The sequence below is a fragment of the Meriones unguiculatus genome, chromosome 14 (genome assembly GCF_030254825.1).
Source record: "Meriones unguiculatus strain TT.TT164.6M chromosome 14, Bangor_MerUng_6.1, whole genome shotgun sequence".
Taxonomy (NCBI): domain Eukaryota; kingdom Metazoa; phylum Chordata; class Mammalia; order Rodentia; family Muridae; genus Meriones; species Meriones unguiculatus.
This window is the reverse complement of record NC_083361.1, coordinates 47,132,645-47,155,391: the sequence shown is the minus strand read 5'-3', so window position 1 is coordinate 47,155,391 and position 22,747 is coordinate 47,132,645. Positions and strand designations below refer to the sequence as shown.

The following is a 22,747-nucleotide window of genomic DNA, read 5'->3' as shown; positions in this document are numbered from 1 at the left end:
AACAAAAAGAGCCAAGAGGAAGCAACTCCAGAAAAAAACTTTTTTGGTTATTGTTTTACTTTGTTTTTGTACATTTGCATTTATACATGCATATATGATTGGGTACATAGAGGAACAAGGTTGAGATCTCAATTGGCTCTTCCTTATACATGGAAGCTGAGGTCCTCATTTCATGTAGGGCTATTTCAGCAACTAGCCAACTTGCTCCTGAGATTTCCTGTCTACATCCTACCCCCCTACAGCCTAGTATTACAGGTATCTGTCTTTTAGATTTATTTTGAGGATTTGAGCTTCAGTGCTCATGCTTACTGGGCAAATACTTTTATTTGTTGAGCCATCTCTCCAGCACAGAATCATTTTAATACATACGTTCTTTTATTTTTCAAATGTGGTGAATCTAAAGAATAGTAGGCAATGGCCACTGAGAACGTAAATGGGGCTCTTAATACAATCCAGTGGTAAAGCACTTGCCTAATCTGAGAGTGCCTCTGGATTTGATTTCCAGTGTGCAAAGTAAGTGAATAAATAATTAAACAAGAAAACCATGTGGTTAGACGACTTTTAACTCGGTGCAGTTCTCTAGAGGAGGAAGCCTACTACCCCACGCCACAGAGGTCTGGAAGGGAAAGAACATCAGAAGCAGAAGACAATGAACAGGAGGAGCCTACCACAGAGGGCTTCTGAAAGACTCTACTGATGGAGGTATCAAAGCAGAGGCTGAGTCTCATAGCCAAACTTTGGGCAGAGTGCAGGAAATTTTATGAAAGAAGGAGACAGAAAGACCTGGGAGGAACAGGAGCTCCAAAGGGAGACCAACAGAGCCAAAAAAGCAAAACAAACAAACAAGCAAAAACTGGGCCCCAGGTACCATGCAGTAGCTGATACCTCAAGCAAGGACCATGCATGGAAAGGACCTAAAACCCCTGCTCAGATGTAGCTCATAGGCTTAGTTCCCAAGTGGGTTCCCTAGTCAGTGGAGAAGGGGCTGTCTCTGGCAGGAATTCAGTGGCAGGCTCTTATCCCCCTTGGTGGGGGTGGGGGAAGGTGTAGCCTTGCCATGCCAGAGAGAAAGACAATGCAGCCAGTCCCGATGAGACCTGATAGTCTAGGGTCAGATAGAAGAAGATGAGGACCTCCCTTATCAGTGGACTAGGGGAAGTGCATAGGAGAAGAGGGAGGGTGGGAGGGGTTGGGAAGAAAGGAGGGAGGGTGCCACAGCTGGGATACAAAGTGAATAAATTGTAATAAATAATTAATATTTTTTTTAAAAGAAGAGGAGGAACTGTTGTCACGTTCCTGTAAGCAGACATGAGGCAGAGCAAATGGGTTTAGGGTTGGCTTCTGTGTCAGCAGGTTTCAGGCAGGTGGCCCATATCTAATTTTGTAGTGCCTTACCTGGGGTAATGACAGCCTGATGAAGGTGGCCAGAGATGCCTGCGTTCCTAAAGCATGTTTTCAAAAGAGTTATTTGCTCTCTAGAAACTAGTGAACCCTGTGAGGAGCAGTCCCTATCAAGGCCAGGCCTCACAACATCAGCGGCAAAATGAAAAGACATAGCTAATGCAGAACTGGTATAATGGAGTTGACCTAAGATGTCACTGCAGGCAAGACTTAAAAATAGAGATGGGTACTACTACAGACATGTGCTTCCACTCAGAGTGCCTTCTGCAAGTCCCTCAGTGTATTGGGAAGCATTTGCTACCGTGCTATACAAGACACTCCACTGAGAAACAGCAAAAAAAAGAAACTGAAAAGGGAACATTGAAAACAGGGAGGTTGACAGTGGAAGTGGTGAGTGCAAATACAGCCTGAGCTCTCTCCTCCTGTGTAAGGAATCACCCAGCCGTACAGGGGAGACCAGGACACACCACCAACTATAGCATATACAAGGACAGCTTGCTGGCCCTGAACACATGCCTCCAGCTGCAGACTGTAAAGGGCATACATGTTGGCACTGAGGACATACCACTAACTACAGACAGACTATATAGGAGGAACCTGCTGAGCCTTAGCACATACATACCAACTACAAACCAAAGTCATCAGATGCCAACTATGAATCAGAATTTTCTATGCAAAGAGCAATGATTGAGAAGGGAGGAAAAAAAGCAAGGAAGAGAGAAAGAAGAAGAGGAGAGAAGGAAGGAGGGAGGAAAGGACAGAGGGATGAAGGGAGGAAAAAGGAAAGAAGGGAAAGGGATAGATTATAGGGCTGGGCAGAGTGTTTGCCTAACACATATTTGGGACCCTGAATTTAATCCCCAGTATATGCCCCTGATACAACAAACTATAAATAAAAGTTGTTCAGTGAGAGTAATAATGAGAAATAGAAGCCAAGAAAAACCTCACACCTGTCACAGAGAAAGGAGTAAATAAAATAATGACAGCAATAACCATTATAATGCAAAATGTTATTACTTTTCTACAAAACAGATACGAGGGGCAAGATACATGCAATAAAATCATACAGTTTAATAAAAGCACTATTTTTTACTAAATAAATGCCACATATACAACCTGTCTTAAAGACTGCTCAGTGGAGAACAGTTATGTAATGGTTTTCTCCCATGCTGTGTATCATCTTCTCACTCTTTTAATTTTCTTTTGATGTGTGAAAGCTTTTGCATTTCACACAGCCCTATTTGTTCATTTTTACTTTTGTTGCCTCATTTTGGGAGCTATTACTAAAAGACCCTTGCGCAAATCTACATCCTGAACTGTTTCCTCTGTGTATTATCTACATAAGACATTCTGAGAAAAGTTCCCTTTTGTGTAAAATAACAAGTGTGTTCAGAGTACATCCCAGGGTAGCACCTGGTAGCAGCTGCCTCTCTAGGTAGCCCACTCTCTTCCTGCTGTCTCTCTCAAGCTGTTCTGAGTTCCCTGAGTCAGCAGATTTTCTGAGCCACTGTGTGTTAGAAATGACTGAGGTGTAAGTCTGTCACTGAAGTAACACTGATTAAAAAACAAACAACAAAAAACAAACAAACAAACAAACAAACAGGAAAAGACCCTAGGCAGTGTCTGGTACAATCTCTGACTGAGACTTGCAGAGAAAAGCCCAGAAAAGGATGTGGCCACACCCTCTGGCTTGGCAATAGTCAGAAGTCTCCAAGCTGCTCACCCATGTACTTAGGAGTCTGGAGAACCAGACTGCAGAGCAAGTGCTGGTGTGTGGGTTGAAGCCAACCAGAGGCCCTATCCTCCTCCCTCCTGAGTCACTGCGGCACTCTTGGCTAGCTGGCCAGACTGTCTAATGTGTGCAGTCAGGGGAGACATGTGGAAGTAGAGCTGGGATACAATTATCAAGCTCACTTCTCCACCACCAAGGTCCCTCAGGTCTTAAAGACAAAGGCTCTTACCAGGAACCAAAATGTAACTCCTAAATGTGGCTGTTCTTGACAATCATGAGAAGCACAAACACAAAATGCCTCACAGTAGTGAAAACAGGGCGGACATGTAGCCCAGCTGTTAGAGCACTTGCATGATATGTACCAGGGCCTGGGGTTGTCCCCTGTACAGCAAGGAGAAAAACAAACAAACAATTAAACAAATAGTAATAGCTGGACTTAATCACATACATCTGTAATCACAGCTCTCAGGAATGGAGAAAAAAAGAATTAAGAGGCCAGTTAGCACAGCATAGTAAGAACAAAAGCCCTGGGACTTCCAGAATTGCCATGTGTATGTACTGAGACCTTGTCTCAAGTAAAGACAAAACAAGACAAAAAAAAAAAAAGCATTATGCGTAAAGCCTCATAAATGACTCTATGCAAATATGACACTTTAGGATTCCTGCCATTTCATTAACTCCTCTGGTGCTGAATTCTATTGCAGGCTTTAGTTTCTCCCTGAGGACTACTGGTTAGCGAAGAAAATCAGGCTGGAGAATTTCCACTGTAGGGCTTGGTCATTCAGCCCACCCTTCCAAAGTTGTTCATACCCTAAGGACTTTCTAGGAAAGCCCTACAGTTCACACATGCTTCAAGCCTGATGATGAAATACAAATAAGGCCAGTCTCTGAGCTGCTGGCATCTCCTTACTATGGAAAAGTCCGCTGGTCCCCAGAGTACCCATGCCTTACATGTGGCTTCCAGCAACTGTTCAAGGAAGCTCCCTCATTGCTAAACTGGTTCTGAATCATAGTCCTTCAAGAAACTGTATACTTACTTTTGAGTTGTGATTTTATAATTATTCATAGGCAAAAAATATAAATTTTTTTTCAGAGCTAAAGAAGGCTCAGCTGATGAAGGTAACAGCTACTGAGACTGGCATCATGAATTCAATGCCAGATTTCACATGGTAGAAAGAGATAGGAGAAAACCAACAGCCAAGCTGTCCTCTGACCTATACACACACGCAAATACATTTTTTAAAGTTTAGTAAGACCATTTCAAAAGCACAATTAAGTAGGTCAGTGAGTTAAAATCACTTTATGTTTTAAAATCAAAAGCAATTAGGCTGAGGCTCGTAGATTACTACACGTTTTAGACCAGCTGGGACTACATAGTAAGTTCCATGTCTTCCAGGGCTACATAAGTGAGATATACCCTGTCTCAAAGAACAATAACAACAACAAAAAAAAAGAAAAGGAAAAAGACAAGGTATATTTACAAACTAAGTTATCATATACATGGCACTGTTAAATTGTTACTTTAAGTAATGCCTTACTTTTGTTGTTTTTGTTTTTATTTTCAAAAATATTTTATGTACAGTTCCCATGGTCATCCTGCAATTGTGTACAGTCCCCAAGGACTGGAATTATGTGCTGTCCACACTCTTTACTGTACTCATGACAAAGATATATGAACTACTGATAGCTTTGTCTTAAACAGAAGAACATTTAGATCATGTTGAAGATTGGCTGGTCACACTGTGACGTAAATGTCTTGGTAAAAAGGAAATTGTGGTAAGGCTATAAAGAGCTGCAGTGACCTCTTCATACATGCACCCACCTGTCAGATGATCTCTACTCTTTCCGTGTTCAAGCCTTTTTTGCTCACAGCACAGGGAGGGGCTTCTATCTGCACTGTGGTCAGACAGTATCACTCTTCAGGTTTAAATGAGGATAGTGGCTGTAAAAAGCAGAAGTTGTCCAACACCAACCTGCTGACAAGGGTTCTGCCTCACAGAAATTTTAATCATTGCTGTCTAACTTAAAGTAAAATAATTCCTTTATTACCAAGTAAAGCCAAATTAGCCTGCAAAGTATTCCAAAATATAGTATCTCCAATGAAAAAATGGCCAGAGGATTTGTATGGGGCAATGTATACAAGCAAAATGCAAAACAAATGAACATAGAAGGCTAAGTGTTCTAAAAATGTAGAAATCAAAATAGCATCTGCATTTTTTTTTCCTGTAAGTTATTTCACTCTGCTATATATAGCGAGGAGGTCTTGAACAAATAAGCCTTCTGGGCTCCCCTGTTCCAGGAACCCAGCAAGAAAAAGCAGGCCACCAAACTGTGAAGGGCAAGAGCCTGCAGGTCCCACCATGTCAATTTCCCCCCACCAAGGAATCCAGATGTGTGCAAAACTTTGCCTCCAGAATGTTCTTCCAAAAATGCTTTCCATACCTTCCTGAATGGTCTTCAAGCTGTACCATGCAGAACAAGAATATCACATTCAGCAGCTGCAGCTCATGAGCATCAAGTCCCAGGAACTATGGAAGTCACTACAATAACTAAATACTGGCCACACACCTGACAGTGTTGCCACTCGGTACTGTACAGCTAAGACCACCTGACCCCTCTCCAAAGGAAAAAAAAAAGAATCTGCAATGGCGTGGGTATGATGAATGATGAATCCCACCATAATGAATGATGAGATCAAGCTAGGCTTGGGAGTTTGAGCTACGAAAGAATTGCATTAGAAATAAGAAGGCCATCTATGAATCTACCCATGAAATATGTAAGATGAGCCTGAAATAAGGACCAAAGGAAATGACCGAAGGTTATATCAAAAGGACTCTAAACTATAGTCAAATGTATCCTAGTGACTAAAGAATATCAGTTACGAAAATACCTACAGAAGGCTGGAGAGATGGCTCAGGGGGTAATAGCACTTGCTGCTCTTCCAGAGGTCCTGGGTTCAATTCCCAGCACCCACATGGAAGCTTAAAACTGTCGGTAACTCACACCTTCACACATACATACATGCAGGCAAGACACCAATGCACATGAAATCAAAATAAATAAATAAAAAAAAATACCTACAGATCAGCAAAGGCATACAGCTCCATAGCAGGATACAAAGCCCTGTGTTTAACTTTGAACATAGATAGATGATAGGTAGGTAGGTAGGTAGGCAGGTAGATCTTTAACTCAAAATAATTATCTATTTTAAGTCTTAAATTCGTAATAATAAGTGTCCCTAGAAAAATGGCTGACTGCACACTGGAGCAGGCATTGGTGGTAGGATTACAAACTACTCCAGAAACTACAGAGATTAGGGTGGAGTTTTCTGAAAGCTGGAAGTACTCTACCACGTGATTCAACTATCTGACTAAAGATTCTATATCTTACTATTCTCTTCATCCACGTTCTTTGCTCCTCTATTCACAATAGCCACGGAATGGAAGCAGTTTAGATATCTATCAACTGATAAATGGATAATGAACATGTGGTACATATACTTAATTTACTAGTATTTAGCTGTTAAGAAAAATGATGTTATGAAATTCAAAAATGATTATATGGGGCTAGAAATGATTCTGAGTGAGCTAACCCTGACCCAGAAAAACTAAGATTGTATGTCTTCTCTCATATATGGATGCTAGCTTTGAACCTTTGGATAGATGTCTTTAAATTAGGAATACCCAAAGAAACTGGGAAATCAGCAAGAGACAGTAGGTAGGCACCTTTTAAGAGATGGTTAATAGAAGGTAGCTGGCATGAAGCTGGAGTAATAAAGTAAGAAGGGTTAAGAAGGATGAAGGATGGGAGGGTAGGATGGAGGAAGGCTAGGGCCAGATAACTAACAATGAAGTCTTTTGAAAAACCGAAATGGAAACCTGGTACTAAAAGTGAAGTTACCTTGGGTGTAGGGGAGACTCTCTCAGACACCATACATGGGCTACTAGCAAATAAAAAGCCAAATGCCAGGAATTGGTTAGTGCTTTTGGAGTTTTTGGTCTGTGGATCCAAAAGATACTATTGCCATTGCTCTGATTTCCCTGCAGAACTTGATGGTAAAACCCGACTATGGAAAATACGCACATTCAAGCTAGAGAATGTGGAGAAATCAGGCTGGTACTGAACTGGAAGCTTCATGCTTATTGGCCAGCTTTCATAATGCTGGAAGGTTATAATGCTTACTTACATAGCTGCAAGCTGTAATAATGACCAACCTGGCAAAACATGCCATCTAGTACAATTGCATGAATATTATGGGAATGCCCAACAACTTTATGATTGGATTTAAGGCCCACTCCACAAGGTGAAACTTATACTGACTACTACAAATAGGTCCAAGAATCTGAAGCCAGGTGTCACCCTGTGTCTGGTTCCCCCTCAGGGTATCTAAGCTTGTTGCACATTGAGCTGGACTGGAGGAATCAAAGCTTAGCCAGGGAGGGTAGATACAATGCAGGTGAGTAGCCTTCTCAAAAGACAGCTTCAGTGAGATGGCTCGTTTAACTGGGGAAACAAAAGTTATTTAAACTTTTGGGGAGTAGGTAGAGACTGTACCTGGGGCCAATGTGCTGAGAAAATCTTATTTGCATGAGGAGGAATTTCAGGTGTTTGATGGACATGACCTTATAAGGAGAAAGTTTAACATGTAATCTGGCTGCCAGGCTATGTGACCACCTCAAGGGTGCCAGAGGTGGGGGCCTTAAGGCTACCTGCGCCAGGAAATGCAGGCCCAGAATGGTCCTACTCCTGCCAGTCTCAAGATGAAATTTTTGGGTTTGGGCACTCTTCGACCTCACTCTTGCTTCAGGCCAGCTCCCCCGTGTCTCCTGCCTTTCACAGGAAGGAATGTCACAGACCTTAAAAGAGAAGCTACAGCTATTACTCTACTAAACAGACATCCTGTTAAACAGACTCCTAACGACTTATTACTACAATAGATTAATGCATCTCTCAACCTTCATCAGAGAACCTTCTTTTTGCAGTAGATGGCGATTCACACAGAGGCCCAGAACTCATCAACATGCAGAGAATAAGAGATTGTGGAGTGCTCAGTAGGAATGAGACATGTGTATCACACAAACCTCCTCTCAAGGCTCAGTAATCATCTCACTGAAGGGGTTGAATGATTGGAAGTGCCAAAAGCAGTAGATGACTACATGGAAACAGTGTTTTCCAACCACAACAGGGCAGTTGCACATACTAATTGACAATGGTGGTGGTAGCACACACAAGATTAAGCCCTATAAAATCCCAGCATGGAAAGAGGTAGTGGCAAAGAGTTGCACCCTTAGAGTATGAGCTGTTGGGCATGGCAGAGTCAGTCTTCCTCAGGAATATGTCCCCTATAGAGGCTACTGATGCTACTACTACTCTTGTGTACATACTGGCAGTAGAAAGTAGAGGCTGTGGGAGTAGTGGTAAAAAGAGGGAAGGAGTTTGAGGGAGGGAATTGGCGATGGATTTGATTTAAGTAAATTTTATGCTTGTATCCTCATTAACCAAAACACAAAATAAAAGGTGGCTTTGTCTTGCTTGTTGAAGAGGTATGAGTTTGCTGGGAGAAACTATGTCACAGGAGGTAGGCTTTGAGTTTATAATCTCACCCTACTCCTAGTTTGCTACCTTGGCTTCATTCTTACAGTTAAAGATGTTCTTTCCCAGCTTTCTGTTCTTGCCAGCATGCCTGCTGCTTGCTGCCATGCCTCTACCCTGCCACGACAGTCTCTTGTTGCTCTGGAACCATAAGCCAAAATAAATATTTTCTTAAGTTGCTTTTAGTCATGGTGTTTTAATCACAGCAACAGAAAAGTAAGTAATATATATTAAGAACCTATAAAGAATTCAAAAAATTAAGTACTAATATACCCTCCTCCTCTGAATCTTCCAGTCTAGGAAGGGATAATGAACTGAATAGCCATATCTCAGAGAAACAAATACAAATGTTCAATAAATATTTGAAAAGTACCCTATGAGTTTAGGAATCATGGAAATACAAATTAAAGTTGCTTTGGGAGTTCACCTCACCATGGTCAGAATGGCTGTCATCAACAAAAGGAATGATATCAAATGCTGGGTCAGCATGTGGGATAAAAGAAACTTTATATACTACTTGGAAGTGTTAACTAATGAAGCTACTATGGACAGCAACATGCAGATCTCACGAAGTGTGAAAATAGAGCTCCTGTCCAGCTTCCCACTTTTAGGGATATATCCAAAGGATCAAGTCATCACACAGATACCTGCACACCCATGTTTATTGTTGTTCTAGTCACAAAACTAAAATATGGGAGCCTGGATATTCACCAATAGATGAATGGATAAAGAAAATGTAATGTGTATTATTTAGCTGTAAAGGAGAATGAAACTAGAACATTGGAAAGGATAGATCCTCAGGAGAAGGTGATGAGAGAATGAGAAGTCTGTAGAATATATATGGCATGAAAGCAGGGACTATTTAGGAAGAGGAGAGAGACCAGAAAAAGGAAGGGTGAGAGGACATGAGACAGGAAGAAAAAATAACAAAGTATAGCAAGACTGCCTTTAATCCCAGCACTCAAAAGGCAGATCTCTAAGTTCAAAGATAACCTTATCTACACAGTGAGTTCCAGGAGAGCCAGGGCTACAGACAAACCTCCTCTCTCTCTCAAAAAAAAAAAAAACACAAACAAAACAAAGCAAAAAAAAAAACATATATAAGCAAAGTATAATCATATATGTGATTAAAATGTCACAATAAAAACACTATTTTGCATTCTAACTAAAAAATAGTTTTAAGAAACTCAAACTATTAAATTCAGTGAGAAGATATATCATTATCAAATGACTAGAATTATAAAGAAATACTATGAACATCTCTACGCAAACAAATAAGTTGGGTGCAATAAACAAACCTCTACACAGATGTGAAGCGTCTCAAGTAACTTAAGAAGCACAAAATCTAAATGGTATGAGAAGAAACTGAAATAGTTTTAAAATTCCCATTGAAGGAAAGGGCAAGAGCTGCAGGAGGAGGCATCTCCTTAGTCTGTCAGGTTAGAGAAGCCACGAGGCAGAGAAGCAGTGCTGGGGCAGAGGCCCCAGAAGCAGCAAAGACCTATCCTGGAGACTTTAGTGTGTCTATCTGGCCTGGGGTTTGAGATGGGTAGCCAAAAGGAGAGGCTGCTGCACCCAGTCCTGTAAGCAAGAACATCAAATATTTTGGTAATTGATGGCTCAGACTGGCTTTGTTCCTGGTGTGCCATGCTGAAGACTAAGACATTAGAGCTTTATCCTTGTGGATTTAAAAAAAAAATGCTTGGGAAAGTCTGCAAAAGTGTAAATCCTCATACCAGGGCTCACACCAGGCAGCACACACTGGACAAACACAGTCAGCTTGAAGTTTTAGATGAACCCTCAGCTAGACAGCCCACCAATCTTTCAGAAGTGAAAGACATGAACCAATACAATAATGCTGTGCAAAAAGACAGGGTTCTTTCATCATGGACTTCATGAAACAATTTTTTGTTTTGTTTTTTCGAAATAGGGATTTTCTGTGTAGTCTTGGTTGTCTTGGAACTTGCTCTGTAGACCAGATTGGCCTTGAACTCACAGAGATCCAGCTGCCTCTGCCTCCTGAGTGCTGGGATTAAAGGTGTGTGACACCATGCCCAGCTGAAATAAAAGATTCTTAATACAAATGGGCAGTGGATTGGACTGTCTAATTGTTTCTTATATACTTTGTGCATTTGGAGAATGATAGTACATTAATATAGATGGTCATTTGTATGCTAAGAATATTTTTGCACTTTGACCTAAAATCATATTGAATACATGACAAGACTACAAGATCTTCTCAACAGATACCTAAAAATCCAATACCCACCACCTACTTGCGTATGTGTATGTATTTATATATCTTTATATGCAAATATTTATATTTATACTTTTTATAGCATGTATAAAACCCACAGCTAGAGTTCTAACTCAGTGGTACAGCACCTGCCTAACACAGGCAAGACCAATCCTGTTGCCCAGCCAAAGACACACATACATTGGTGAAATACAGTATTTCCCTGAGAATCAGAAATAAGACAAGAAGAAGCTGATTCCCGCCATTTCTTATACATTATCCTGGACTTAAGGCCATGCTGATAAAACAAGAAAAATATAAGGCAAAAGTCTGAAAAGGAAGAAGTAAGACTGACTCTATGTGTAGTGATGTGATGTAGAAAAGTACAAGGGGTCCAATAAAACAAGCACTACAATAGCACAAGTTAGTCAAGTGTCACAGCAGAGGATGTATGCAAATTTATGACCCAAACTCCTTGATGCATCCATAGAAGAACAGTTTTGAGATTAAAATAAATAAATAAATAAACAAACAACAAAAGCATTGTAGCTTACTAATGCTTTTGAAGCTGGAAGTAGAGCTCTCTAATGGAATGCCCAACACCAAGGAGAAAATTCAAACTCATAGATTTGTATTTTGTACCTTTGTAGTAAAGCTGAAGAAATGGGGAAAGGTTAACATTAGCTTAAAGTATAGAAAGGGGTCTGAGAAAGAAGCTCAGTGATAGAGTAAGCCTAGAAGACTGGGAGGCAGGTTAATGAAACACATATGAGAATTCTGCACTATTTTTATAACTTGCCTGGGTCAAAAATTATTTCAAAATGAAATTAATAAACGTTAGCAAGCTAATTGTTTCTCGTTGGAAAACAATGGAGACACAATACCAAGTACTTCTGATTTTTTTGTTGTTTTGGGGGTTTTGTTTTGGTTTGTTTGTTTGCTTTTTTAACTGTACAAAGTAGGACACCCTGTAAGAACCATTTCCACCCCCCAGCAACTCAGGAGGTACAGCGAAGGTCCCAGGTGTTGTCCAATCAGACAGCAACAAGAGATCAGCATTTGAGTCTACATGAAGTGCAGACATCTATGAACATAGTTTTGGCCAAAGCAAATTTAAAGCCGAGACTGATGGAACTTTAAGGAAGAACAACCTTGCCACTTCATAGATGTTAAGGCAGAAACATGCTAAAAAACAACAACAGCAGCAACAATAAAAAACCCTACAGGTGTCCTCAGCAGTGTGTGGGCCACAGGCCCTACACCAAAAATAGCCTAATTGCTGAAAATAAATTCTGAGGCCAAATGAACAGAAATGAGCATGGGGAGGGGTTATAAGGGAAAACTACATATTGAGAGAGATTTAAAAATTCACCAGCTAATTGCAATCAATTGACTTCATGTTGATCAGATTCAAACAATACAAGTTGAAAAATGAATCCACTTAAGACCTGTGAATATTCAAACACAGACTAGGCTACTTAATAATTTAAATAACAATTTTGATACTGATAATGGTATTTGTAGTTTCATTTATTACAACTGCCAGGCTTTTTAAAAATGCTTTGAAATGAAATGAAATGAAATGCCATTATGACTGAGAGTTGCTTCAGAATAAGTGAATGGTGCCACACACCTGAGATAGAAGGACAGCTTGCACTACACAGGGAGAGCCTCACAGAAAACTGAGATGGGCAGGTGGGAACACTGACAAAACAACTTTGGCCATATTACAGTAGCTTCGAAGACCACAGAGCTTTGAACCCATATCATTCATTACCCTGAGTAACATTACTTCCTTGGGTAACACTAGTATTGTAAACAGCTTTGCCCCGCCTTAGGCGTTCAATTACCATATGAAAGGTGAAAGAATCTGGATTTTCCAAGGGCCCATTAGGACAAAGTTACTTCTTCCCAATCAAAAGAATACAATCCCAGTTCTACCTCATGCCCTCAAAACTACACACTACTGTCTCATTTTTAAAAAGAAAATTCAGAAAGGGGGAGGAACCATGATCCATGGAATCAAAGCTCTGGGGAGAAAGAGGCAAGCTCACCAGAAAAGGGACACAAAAGGAGAAGAGAAGCAGGAAGGCAAGATACAGGGCATGGCACCCTGGAAGGAAAGAAAAACAACTGAGGCTTTGGTTAGGAGAGTATCACATTCTCAGCTCTCCTGAAATAACAAACCAAGAAGATCAGGGAGCACGGGTTCTAAGTACCCCTGGCTCACTGGAGCAATAGAGTAAAGGAAATGGAACAGGGAAATTCCTATAGATAAATAAATGACAGGGAGGCAGGCAGACAGGACAAACAGACAGATAGACAGATATGTCATGCAGCAGACTGAAGACAAAGTCAAGCACAGAAGTGTATCACAGTTGTAGAACAAAAACAATGTTCTACACTGAACGTGTGAACGTTTAATCTCCTGTAACAAAAAAAAAAGAAAGAAAGAAAAGAAAAGAAAAAAGATAACTAGCTAAGCTAAGGTGGGGGGAAGTGATAACTTAAGTAGCATATGAGGAAGGGATGAGGCTCAAGCACCAGGGTTCCATGCACAGTGACACTCATCTACAATATACTATATTTCAGGCACTGCTGCCTCGGTTACCTGCTTACAGCTGAAGGGATGAGAATTCTGTTTCCAGAGTGTTAGACTGATTTTAAAAGGCAGCTACAGAGAGATAGAAATGGGAAAGAAAAGGAGGTTTGGTTGAACCTTCGGTAGGACCATGTTTATTCAGGGTAAAGGAGTAAATTTTATCACCCACATGTACAGATGGCCAAAATGCCTACAAGATAAGGTGGTCCCTTCCATGGGACAGAAATGACTTCTGCAGTCCAAAGGGGACACTGGCAAGTATAGTCCTTCAGCAAGAAACTATCATTCTTGACTCTGAGAGTATAGATAGACAAGCTTGAAGAGACAAGAGAGAGCAATTTTTATTTCCATCATACAGTCTTCTGTTACCTCCCATAAAAGAGTATTCTGTATATGCTGTAAAGCCCAAAACAAGTTAATCAAAACAAGTTTAAAGTAAACTTAGTTTGTTTAATGTAAAGTAATATTCAAAATATTTTAAAAATTGGTTATAAAGGATCACATGCTTGAGTATAATGAGTGAAATTTACAAAACACTTGCATGGCAAGAAACTCCCGAGCTCAGGCAGTTCCCAACAAAGTACATTGCATGATAGCTTCATTATAGGACAAGGATGCATAGGAATAAGAGCTGTCAGAAGTCTGCTGCTTCATGTGCATAGACCTGGCCATCTCTAGCTGTGTAGGTCTAACTAGCTATGGCCTTGTACACCAAACTAGGAAAACAAAACAAAATCTCTTTATCTAAAGATGAGTCACTCCCTGTGTCTAACATGACAAGAAGGATGGATTCTCTTACCCAGTGGAGGATCTCAGAGTCTATACCCACATCTTAAGTGTCCCAAACAACAGAGAGGCAAATAGCAATTGCTCTGCCATCAATGTTTCCCAAACTGACATAATGGGAGTCTGTGAATAAGAACCTTGTACCTAAGCCTACCACCTCACTCGTGTGAGACCTGCATAATAGGTCAATTTGTCATGCCCTTTACCCTGGCATTCAATTCTTCCTTTTAGCAAAAGCTACTTTCAAGAACTATACCCTAACAGTTCATGTTCCCTCATTAAAAGAGTGTGCCAGATACTCAGTTATCAAATTCACAGCATTGGAAAATTGTTCAGAACATCCACGTCAAACCATCTTTGACAGTTGGTTTCATCTGCAGAGTAACAAATGATTCAAGGAGTACAAAGACTTTGGCAATGATACTTACGGATGTTGTCTAAGAAACTCCAAACCCAGTACTTGTTTAAAGTTTACTTCATTTTGTTATTTTGCTTTACAAAGTATGCCTCTAAACAAGTAATCTATTTTTAAATAGAGTAAGGTTACTGCTGTTGGTACAGAGTGGCCTAAAGATTTGCCCATGGGCAAAAGGAGTAAAGAGGTGGCTTTAGCCTTCTTTGTTAATTCAATCTATAATGTAAATTATTTTTTACAGATAGAACTGCTTGCTTTTATTTTTTCATCTGTTGGTTGAGTGTACGGAATGGAAATGTAAACTTTTAAAAGTTTTTTTTTTTTTTTTAGTAGGTTAATTTAGAAAACTTTGTAGAATAAATCATTTACACTTGACATGACAGTCACTGACTTGGGTAGTAACAGGATGTTCTAGAGCAGTGGTTCTCAATCTTAGAGTGAGAACCACTTTGGGGGTCAAATGACCCTTTGACAGGGGTCACATATCAGATACTTACATTACAATTCATAACAGTAACAAAACTACAGGTATTAAAAAGCACCAAAATAATTGTATGGGGTCTCCATAACATGAGGTGCATTAAAGGGTTGCACCATTAGGAAGGTTAAGAACCACTGTTCTAGAATGTTCTAGAAACTGTTGAGAAAAAAATACAAGGTAGTCACTACGTCTGGGAGTATATTTTTTAAATGGAAATTGAAAATCATTTCTTTTTGGGAAATCAACTAAGAATTAAACTGTCTCTTTACAAAGCTTGACATATAAAATATACTTACTATATAACCTTGGGTATAACAATTTGATGTTAACAAAATATGTATTGTCATGTTTTTAAATTATAGATACGGTCATTTAAGGTGACAGTTCCAAATTTAAAAAAAAACTTAGCATATCAAATTGAGTCTATTTCATTCATTAAATAATAGCTGATATTGTTAATATTTGATAATGTTTAAAACAAATATACAAAGTCCATCATATGTGAAAGCAAGGAATACCACTTAGACACTTTGTGTTCAGATTCATTCATTGGATTCATTCCTTGGATGACTTTGACTTCTTTTACAAATCTTCTAGGTTCTTGGTCCTTATGCAGGAGTCTGATGTAAACAAACAGCGAATTACAGTTACCTTATCCTTCTACAGAACTCTGGTACATGGTCAATTGTACAAATGACTTTAACTCATGTTAATCTTATATAAGTTTTCCTCATATAACTTTGCCTCTTAATATTTCCCCACAAAGCTGTACATCCTGACTTATGTTCTATATCTCTGTCAACTTTTAAGTTTTATAATAACCCTTTGATGGATCCTCTTCAGAGGTCCTCTTAATTGCTGTTCCACTTTATCTCCCTTCTGTTAACCTTGAAGCAGTTACAAAGAGACTGATGCCCTGAAACACCTAAAGGCAATTTGCAGCCTAATGAGGCATGATCCATCAAACTCATCCCTATTCTTGCCATTCTGGACACTGATTTTGGGACTTAGAATGTAAACAGCTGAGCTGAAATGGAGCCTTCTTTGCATCAGTTAACTTCTCTGTCTCACCGGCTCAATTCAACTTAACATCCTTCAGGACCAGCTCAACTCCTTGGCTGTTGCAGTGCTCCAAGATTAAAAAGAACTAGATCTGACTACTACTAAGGATGCAATCTATGTCCTCCTCAAGCAAAGCTGCCTCCAGGCCAGCAAATTTTAACTGGTTTGAAACAGAGCCTAAAGAAACAGGAACCAAACAAAAAATTCCTCTGGTCCCCTCCCACTCTGGTTCCTCCCCTTGATGATGTTTTTCTCCTTATTATCCTCATACCTATGTTTTCACCTTGCCTTTTAAATGTTTTACTTATTGAGCTTCACCCTATACCCACCCCACAATGTCCACTTTATACCATCTCTGTTTCTCCCTGTCCCTCAACCTTCCCAGGAAACCTCTCAGTTTTACTTTGTAAGCAAATATATTCCTGATATGTCCGCAAAATAAGACCTTTTAGACTCTTGGAAAAACCTTGGCTAAAAGAGACCTTTATCCCTCTTACCCTGGCCTAGATATAATTCTTTACACTGCTCTCTCTTTTATCTTGTTCCCTTCCTTTGACGCTCTGTAGCTCCCTGCTACTTCTGTTAGCTCATGTTGGTACAACAATCCTGGCAATGGGACCAGTCACTGTCACCCTGAATCAACTCTATGTTCACTATTTCCCCTTATCTCTCAGCCTTCCCAGGAAATCTCTAGTTTTACACTGTGAGCAAATCATCTGCTTACAGCCCTCTAATAACTATTTCCCAAGTCTCTTGAGGAGTGTAGGATGGCAATCACGTATCCATAGTAGCCGACCAAATAAAACTCTCCCCCCACTACATGACCAGAGGAGCCCCTCTTCAATGGACCTTGAACTAATCACTCTGACAAAGACTAAGCCTCATCAAAAAGCAGCTATAACACCCTTGTCCTGCATTTTTAATATCCTCTCATAGTTAGGAATGATGGTTTCCTGCTGAAGGACTACACTTCCCTTGCTGACTACAGAAGTCACTTTTTGCCCCATAACAGGCCACCTTCCATCTTCCCTTAGAGGCATTTTGGTCATACCACACATGGGTGATAAGATACCCTTCTCTGTGAATAAACGTGTTGTCCTATGTAGGGTCAAACAAGGCCTCTCTCATTCTGACTTTGGTCTCTCTACAGCTGCCTTTGTTTAATAAGCTAACACTGAGCACCTTCCAGACAACAGTAAAAAGGTAGATCCTTCTGTTTGTCACAGCTCACTGTGGCAGTCAGCCCTCCATACCTGAAAGTCAACACATCCAAGGACTCAACCAACCTTGAACTAAAAATAAAATATGTCTCTGTATCCCTTTCTTGTCCTTGCTACCTAAACAATAAAAAAATAAAAAAAACCAACAACTCTTTACACAGTATTTATAATGTATTAGATATTTGGTCATCTAAAGTTGATTTAAAGTACCCAGGAGGATGTGTAAGGTTTTGATGTAAATAACTACACACTTCCCATAAGGGACTGAAACAGGCATGACTATTGGTACCCACATAATCCCTATTGTACACTTCCTACTGTAGATTGCTATGAGCTGTACAGTGCTAGGACCCTTACTTTGGACTCCTACCAGGACATACTCTAATGGTGGTCTATCTAGCTCAGGACACTTAATCCTTCTTCAAGAGACAGATATTTCTCCAGCCCACTAAATGTGGCTCAGGGGATCTTCTCAAACAGAGTCTGCAATCCACTGGAGGATAAAATGTGTTCAGAACATAGAGAATGGCTGCTTAATGTGCATTGCCTAGGAAGCTGCGCTCTTGCCAAGCACTGTAGAAGATCCTCAGAACAAGGAGCTTAAGAAACCTGTGACTAGGAAGCAGACACACAAAAGGCCATATAAGAATGACATGTCATTAATCCACCTTTAAGGACAAGGTCCTTGGTAAGGGTTCTTTGAGCACAAAGTACTGGCTATAGTCCCACCTACTTGGTGACTGAGGCAGATGGATTACTTGAGCCCAGGAGTCATGGCCAGCCTAGGCACCAGGCTAAGATTACCCATCTCAAACAAGAAAAGAAAGCTGCTCTGATTGAATAAATGCCTAATTTGCACTGTATCTGAAGCACATGGAAAAGGCACAAGACAGGACAGACCTCCACATTTCACAGTAGTCTACGAATGGCTGTTCTCAGAGAGGTGCTAGCCAGACTGACCTAACACAGGTCTCTTTCTGAGCTCACCCAATGCAGTGGCCCATGAACCAAAGTTCATGTCCATCCTCACCCCCAGAGGCCTTAAAATTCATTCCTGAACTCTCCTCCGGTGTGGCCAGCTTGTGTCACCCCATCTCCACCATCCCTTACCTGCAGCATCCACCCTCCCTGCACGTCTCTGGTCACATCCCTCTGGACCTTACATGGCCACCCCAGACCCTTATCTGTCTTTTCTAAAAGGCATCCCCTGGTAATCACCCTGCATTGCAGGGCCATGAGCCTAGCCTAGGGCCTTGTTCGGGGGCCTATCAGCAGCCCTAGATGGAACCCAACTTCCTCTTCCCTCCACCCCAAGGGCCTGATAACATCAATCCCAGGCTTCAGGGAATGGAAGAATTTGACCTGTCTTCCTATAACAAGGAAGAGAAGTGGAGCATAAGGCAAACTGCTTTCCCCAGTGATAAAATACTGGCAACTTCTGCATTGGGATGATGACAAGGTCAGAGATGGAAGTGAGATACCTGAGGTAAGGCTCCATATACAACCACTATCTCTCTCAAGTCCACTAACTACCCAGGAACCTTTCCTGGTGGAAGAGCTAGTCATTCCAAGGGAAACTATTTAACTTAGAGACAAGGGAGCAATGGGTGCATCATAGGCCTCCCTGGAGGCTATACTGGGTCCTCAGGAACCAACTGGGAACTTAAACTTAAGTGGACATAGTTTTCCAGTGTCTCAGTTTTCTCTTCTACAAGATAGGTATGTTATCAAGGGTCAAATGACTTTGTCAGCTGAAAATAAACTATTTTCTAAAGCTTAAGTATTTCTGAAAAGGAAGCTACTCAAATAGTAGGCTTGATGGAAGTGGGAAGAACATGTACACAGATGCAGAGACCTGTTAAAAGCCCCACCTCAATGTGTGCTGAGGACAGACACACAGTTGCCTGCAGTGTGAGACACTGAGGGCTTTTGTGTAAAGGATTCCACACTCCCTGGCCAAGGTTTCTGGTGAACAGGCCTCAGGAAATTCCATAGCTCTTTCCATCCACATCACCATGTCTGGTGACTGGCCAATGAGCACCTCTCCAGAGCAAGCAATGGGCCTTACTCAAATGTGGGCCATCACATAAGAATCACCTCTTTGCTATTTCATATGCATTCCTGGGCCTATTCCCAGACCTGCTGAATCTAACCCACTGGAGATCTGATACTTTAAAAATCTTCCCAGTGGTTCTTACACAAAGTTTGGTAAGCAAAAGCATAGGAATATGAGAAACTTGTTGAATATGAGCCGTCATACCACTTTGCAGTAGCTGAAAGTTAACCTCTCTGAACCTTAACCACTGCTCAGGCAGTGAAAACAGTCAAGTCTGCCTAGGCAGCAAAGCATAAACCTATATTAAAAACAAAACAAATAAAAAAAAAAACTCAAGTATGGAGAAAGTGATTCCTGGTCTTCTAACCTATCCCAGGAGACAAGTTCAACATCACCCATAAGTGTGAGGCACTATTTGCCACCGAAAGGCAAGGGTTTCTTAGGGTGCCTTCAGGCGTGGTAGAAGCTGCACATGAAAAATGTCATCCAAGTAGGCACCTATGCCCACCCAACAAAGTAAGCCAAAGGAAAACAACATAGTGAGCTTTAGATGGGGGTTAAAGGGTGTTACAGCTACTGAACACAGAGCTCCAAGATGACCTACCTCCGTGTGGAAGTCCATGTAATGACTACAGGGAGAAGATGCACAGGAAACCCTGGCTCACATCCCAGCCTTAGGGTTCTGAGAGTAGGAGACTTACACTGAAAGGTAACAACTCCCTGTGGCACACCTGGAAACATCTCAGCCCCTCAAGGCCTCTTTTCAACTGGAAACAAGTTCTTACTATGAAAACTAGCCAGATCTGGATGGTGGTGGTGGCCCATGCTTTTAATCCCAGCACTCAGGAGGCAGAGGCAGGCAGATTTCTGAGTTAGAGGCCAGCCTGGTCTACAGTGAGTTCTGACACAGCCAAGGCAACACAGAGAAATTCTCTCAAACAAAAAAGGAGAGGAGGAGAAAAACAAAAATAGAAAACAAGAAAGAAAGAAAAAGAAAAGAAAAGAAAAAGAAAAAAAAGAAAAGAAAAGAAAAGAAAAGAAAAGAAAAGAAAAGAAAAGAAAAGAAAAGAAAAGAAAAGAAGAAAGAAAACTGGGCAGTGCTGAGGTTCATGGCTGTAATCTCCCACTGGGGAGACTGAGGTACGAAGACCACCACCAGTTCAATAACACGCTCAGCTACATAGAGACCCTACCTCAAAACCATTGGGGAAAAAGGGAGAGGAGGAAGAGAAAATAAAAGAGAGGGAAAGGAGGGAGGAAGGGGAAGAGGGAGAGGATCAAGGATAGGGACAGGGGGAGAGAGCTAAGAGCCTAAAAATTGGTACCAAGTGTGAGGCTGGATCACAAGTCCATCACATAGATGTACTGTCGTTTGTACCCCAACCTTCCATTTGATCAGACGAGAACTTTTTGTCCCAAGACAGCTATTATCTAAGACTGGGCTGTATATTCCTGTATGTTAAATGTCATGGTGGCTACCCAAGGACTGAGGCCAGGACTTCAGGTGATCCATCCTAGACATAAGGTAGGGGCAGTTGTGGATGATGCTGCCCGCGTGCTGCCAGATGTCAACCATGGGTTTGTTCTGTCTTAGAAGTTAAGTCAAGTGCCAGTCTGAGACTGGGGACCGGTGTGGTCTCCTGTATCTAGGGCGCTGAGGAGCCTTTGAGGCTGAATGACTTCACCTGGCCAGCTCTGCTCCTTGGGCCACCCTGGCCTCATGCAAGTCACACTCAACACCAACTGCCCGGAGGCTCTCGACCCTTTTGGGACCAATGAGGCTCACCTGCTGAAGACAAGGCAGTCTAAGTGGTTGATTTCGTGGTCCGAGCGGTGGCGGCTATAGTCCTCCCACAGGTCCTTGATAGCTGTGACCGCCAGGATGAAGAGCACAGGGGCCAGCGCCAGGCCCGGCTGGAAGGCGTTCACAGCTGGCACAAAGTTGAGTAGGGCGATGAAAACGAAGTAGACGTTGGCCAGGCGGTGGAACTGCTCGAAGAGGTTCTTGGGCAAGAAGGACAGCAGCGTGTACTTGGTGGTCTTTAGACAGTTGTCGGCCAGGTGCTGGGTACAGCCGCGCATCAGCAGTCGCTCGCCCTTGGGGGCTCCGGTGGCGGAGTCCTCGGTGCCCGGGGGCGGCAGCAGGTTGGAGCGCACCATGCGCGTCCTGCCCTCCCAGCGCCTTCGTCGTGGACGCCGCCGCCCATGGGGTGCGGACTCGTCGGCTGCCGTGAGCTCCCGCTCCATGGCCGCGTGTCGCCGCGCCCGGCTCGTCTGCCGCTCGCGCCAGCCTACTAGGTGATCATCGCCCGCCGCCCAGACGCGGCGGAGCGGGCTCCCCTCCTGCGGGACGCACGAAGACTGTGGTCAGCGTGTCCGCCCCGCCCAACCCGCGCGGCCCGTCCAGCCTTCGAGGTTTGCAGTACCCGCCCGGCGGGAGAGCGCGGGCGGGCCCGACACCCTGCCCCTAGCAGTCCCCTCCCGCCACCCCGGCGGCCTGGGTGGTTTCCGCCGAGGTGGCTCCTCTGCCCCGCCCTCACTCAGCGCCCAGATTCAGATTGGGCGGATAGCGGGAAACAAAAAGAGCCCGCGCTGGAAACTTTACAGAGCTTTACTTTCGTTTCTCTGCAGCGTCCAGTTTAGTTTCAGAGTTTGCAAACGCTTGTTGCCTCTGAGAAGAGAGGGAAACTGTGGGATTGAAAGTCAGGACGCCTCATCCCCTCCTCCTAGCTTGCTTGATCTGACTAGAGCAGGCAGACTTGTTCCTGAACCAGGAAATGGTGTCTGGAGAGCTGGAATAGGCATCTCCTCCAGGATGGGATCACTTGGAGTAATCCCTGGTATACTAGTTTTCCAGTTTTCAAATTTTATTTTGAAGATCACACTGGCGCCTAAGAACTCTCTATGAAGTCAATATTCCTGTCCTTTTACAAAACCCTACCTTACTGTTCAGCCCACATTTTTTTTTTAGTGAACCAGACATTTTGTTTTTCTAAAATAATCATCTTTACTCCCCAAATAAGGTGTATTTTTTTTAATTTATTTATTTAACTTCTTCGTAGTAGATTATAATGTAATCTGTGTTCCTTCCTGCCCGGTGGACAGGACTGAGATTCCCTAAGGCAGCTCTGATCTAGAGATATAGAAAGAAACTGAGTACTGAA

At 42.1% G+C, this 22,747-nt stretch overlaps 1 protein-coding gene across 3 annotated transcripts in view; it reads right to left on the bottom strand.

Moving 5' to 3' along the window:
- The window catches only part of Atp10a (ATPase phospholipid transporting 10A (putative)), a 192,743-nt gene extending 170,661 nt beyond the window's left edge, over nt 1–22,082 (bottom strand). For 2 of the 3 annotated variants that reach the window (XR_009585526.1, XM_060367243.1), the window contains exon 1: nt 21,370–22,075. Coding sequence is in view for 2 of the 3 variants with exons in the window: in XM_060367243.1 (XP_060223226.1) it covers nt 21,370–21,830 (461 nt within the window). In the remaining variant the exon portion in view is untranslated. Of the gene's footprint in view, nt 1–21,369 lie in introns of all 3 variants that reach the window. The other variant, XM_060367242.1, reaches the window with a different exon arrangement.
- Nucleotides 22,083–22,747: the final 665 nt, after the last annotated feature.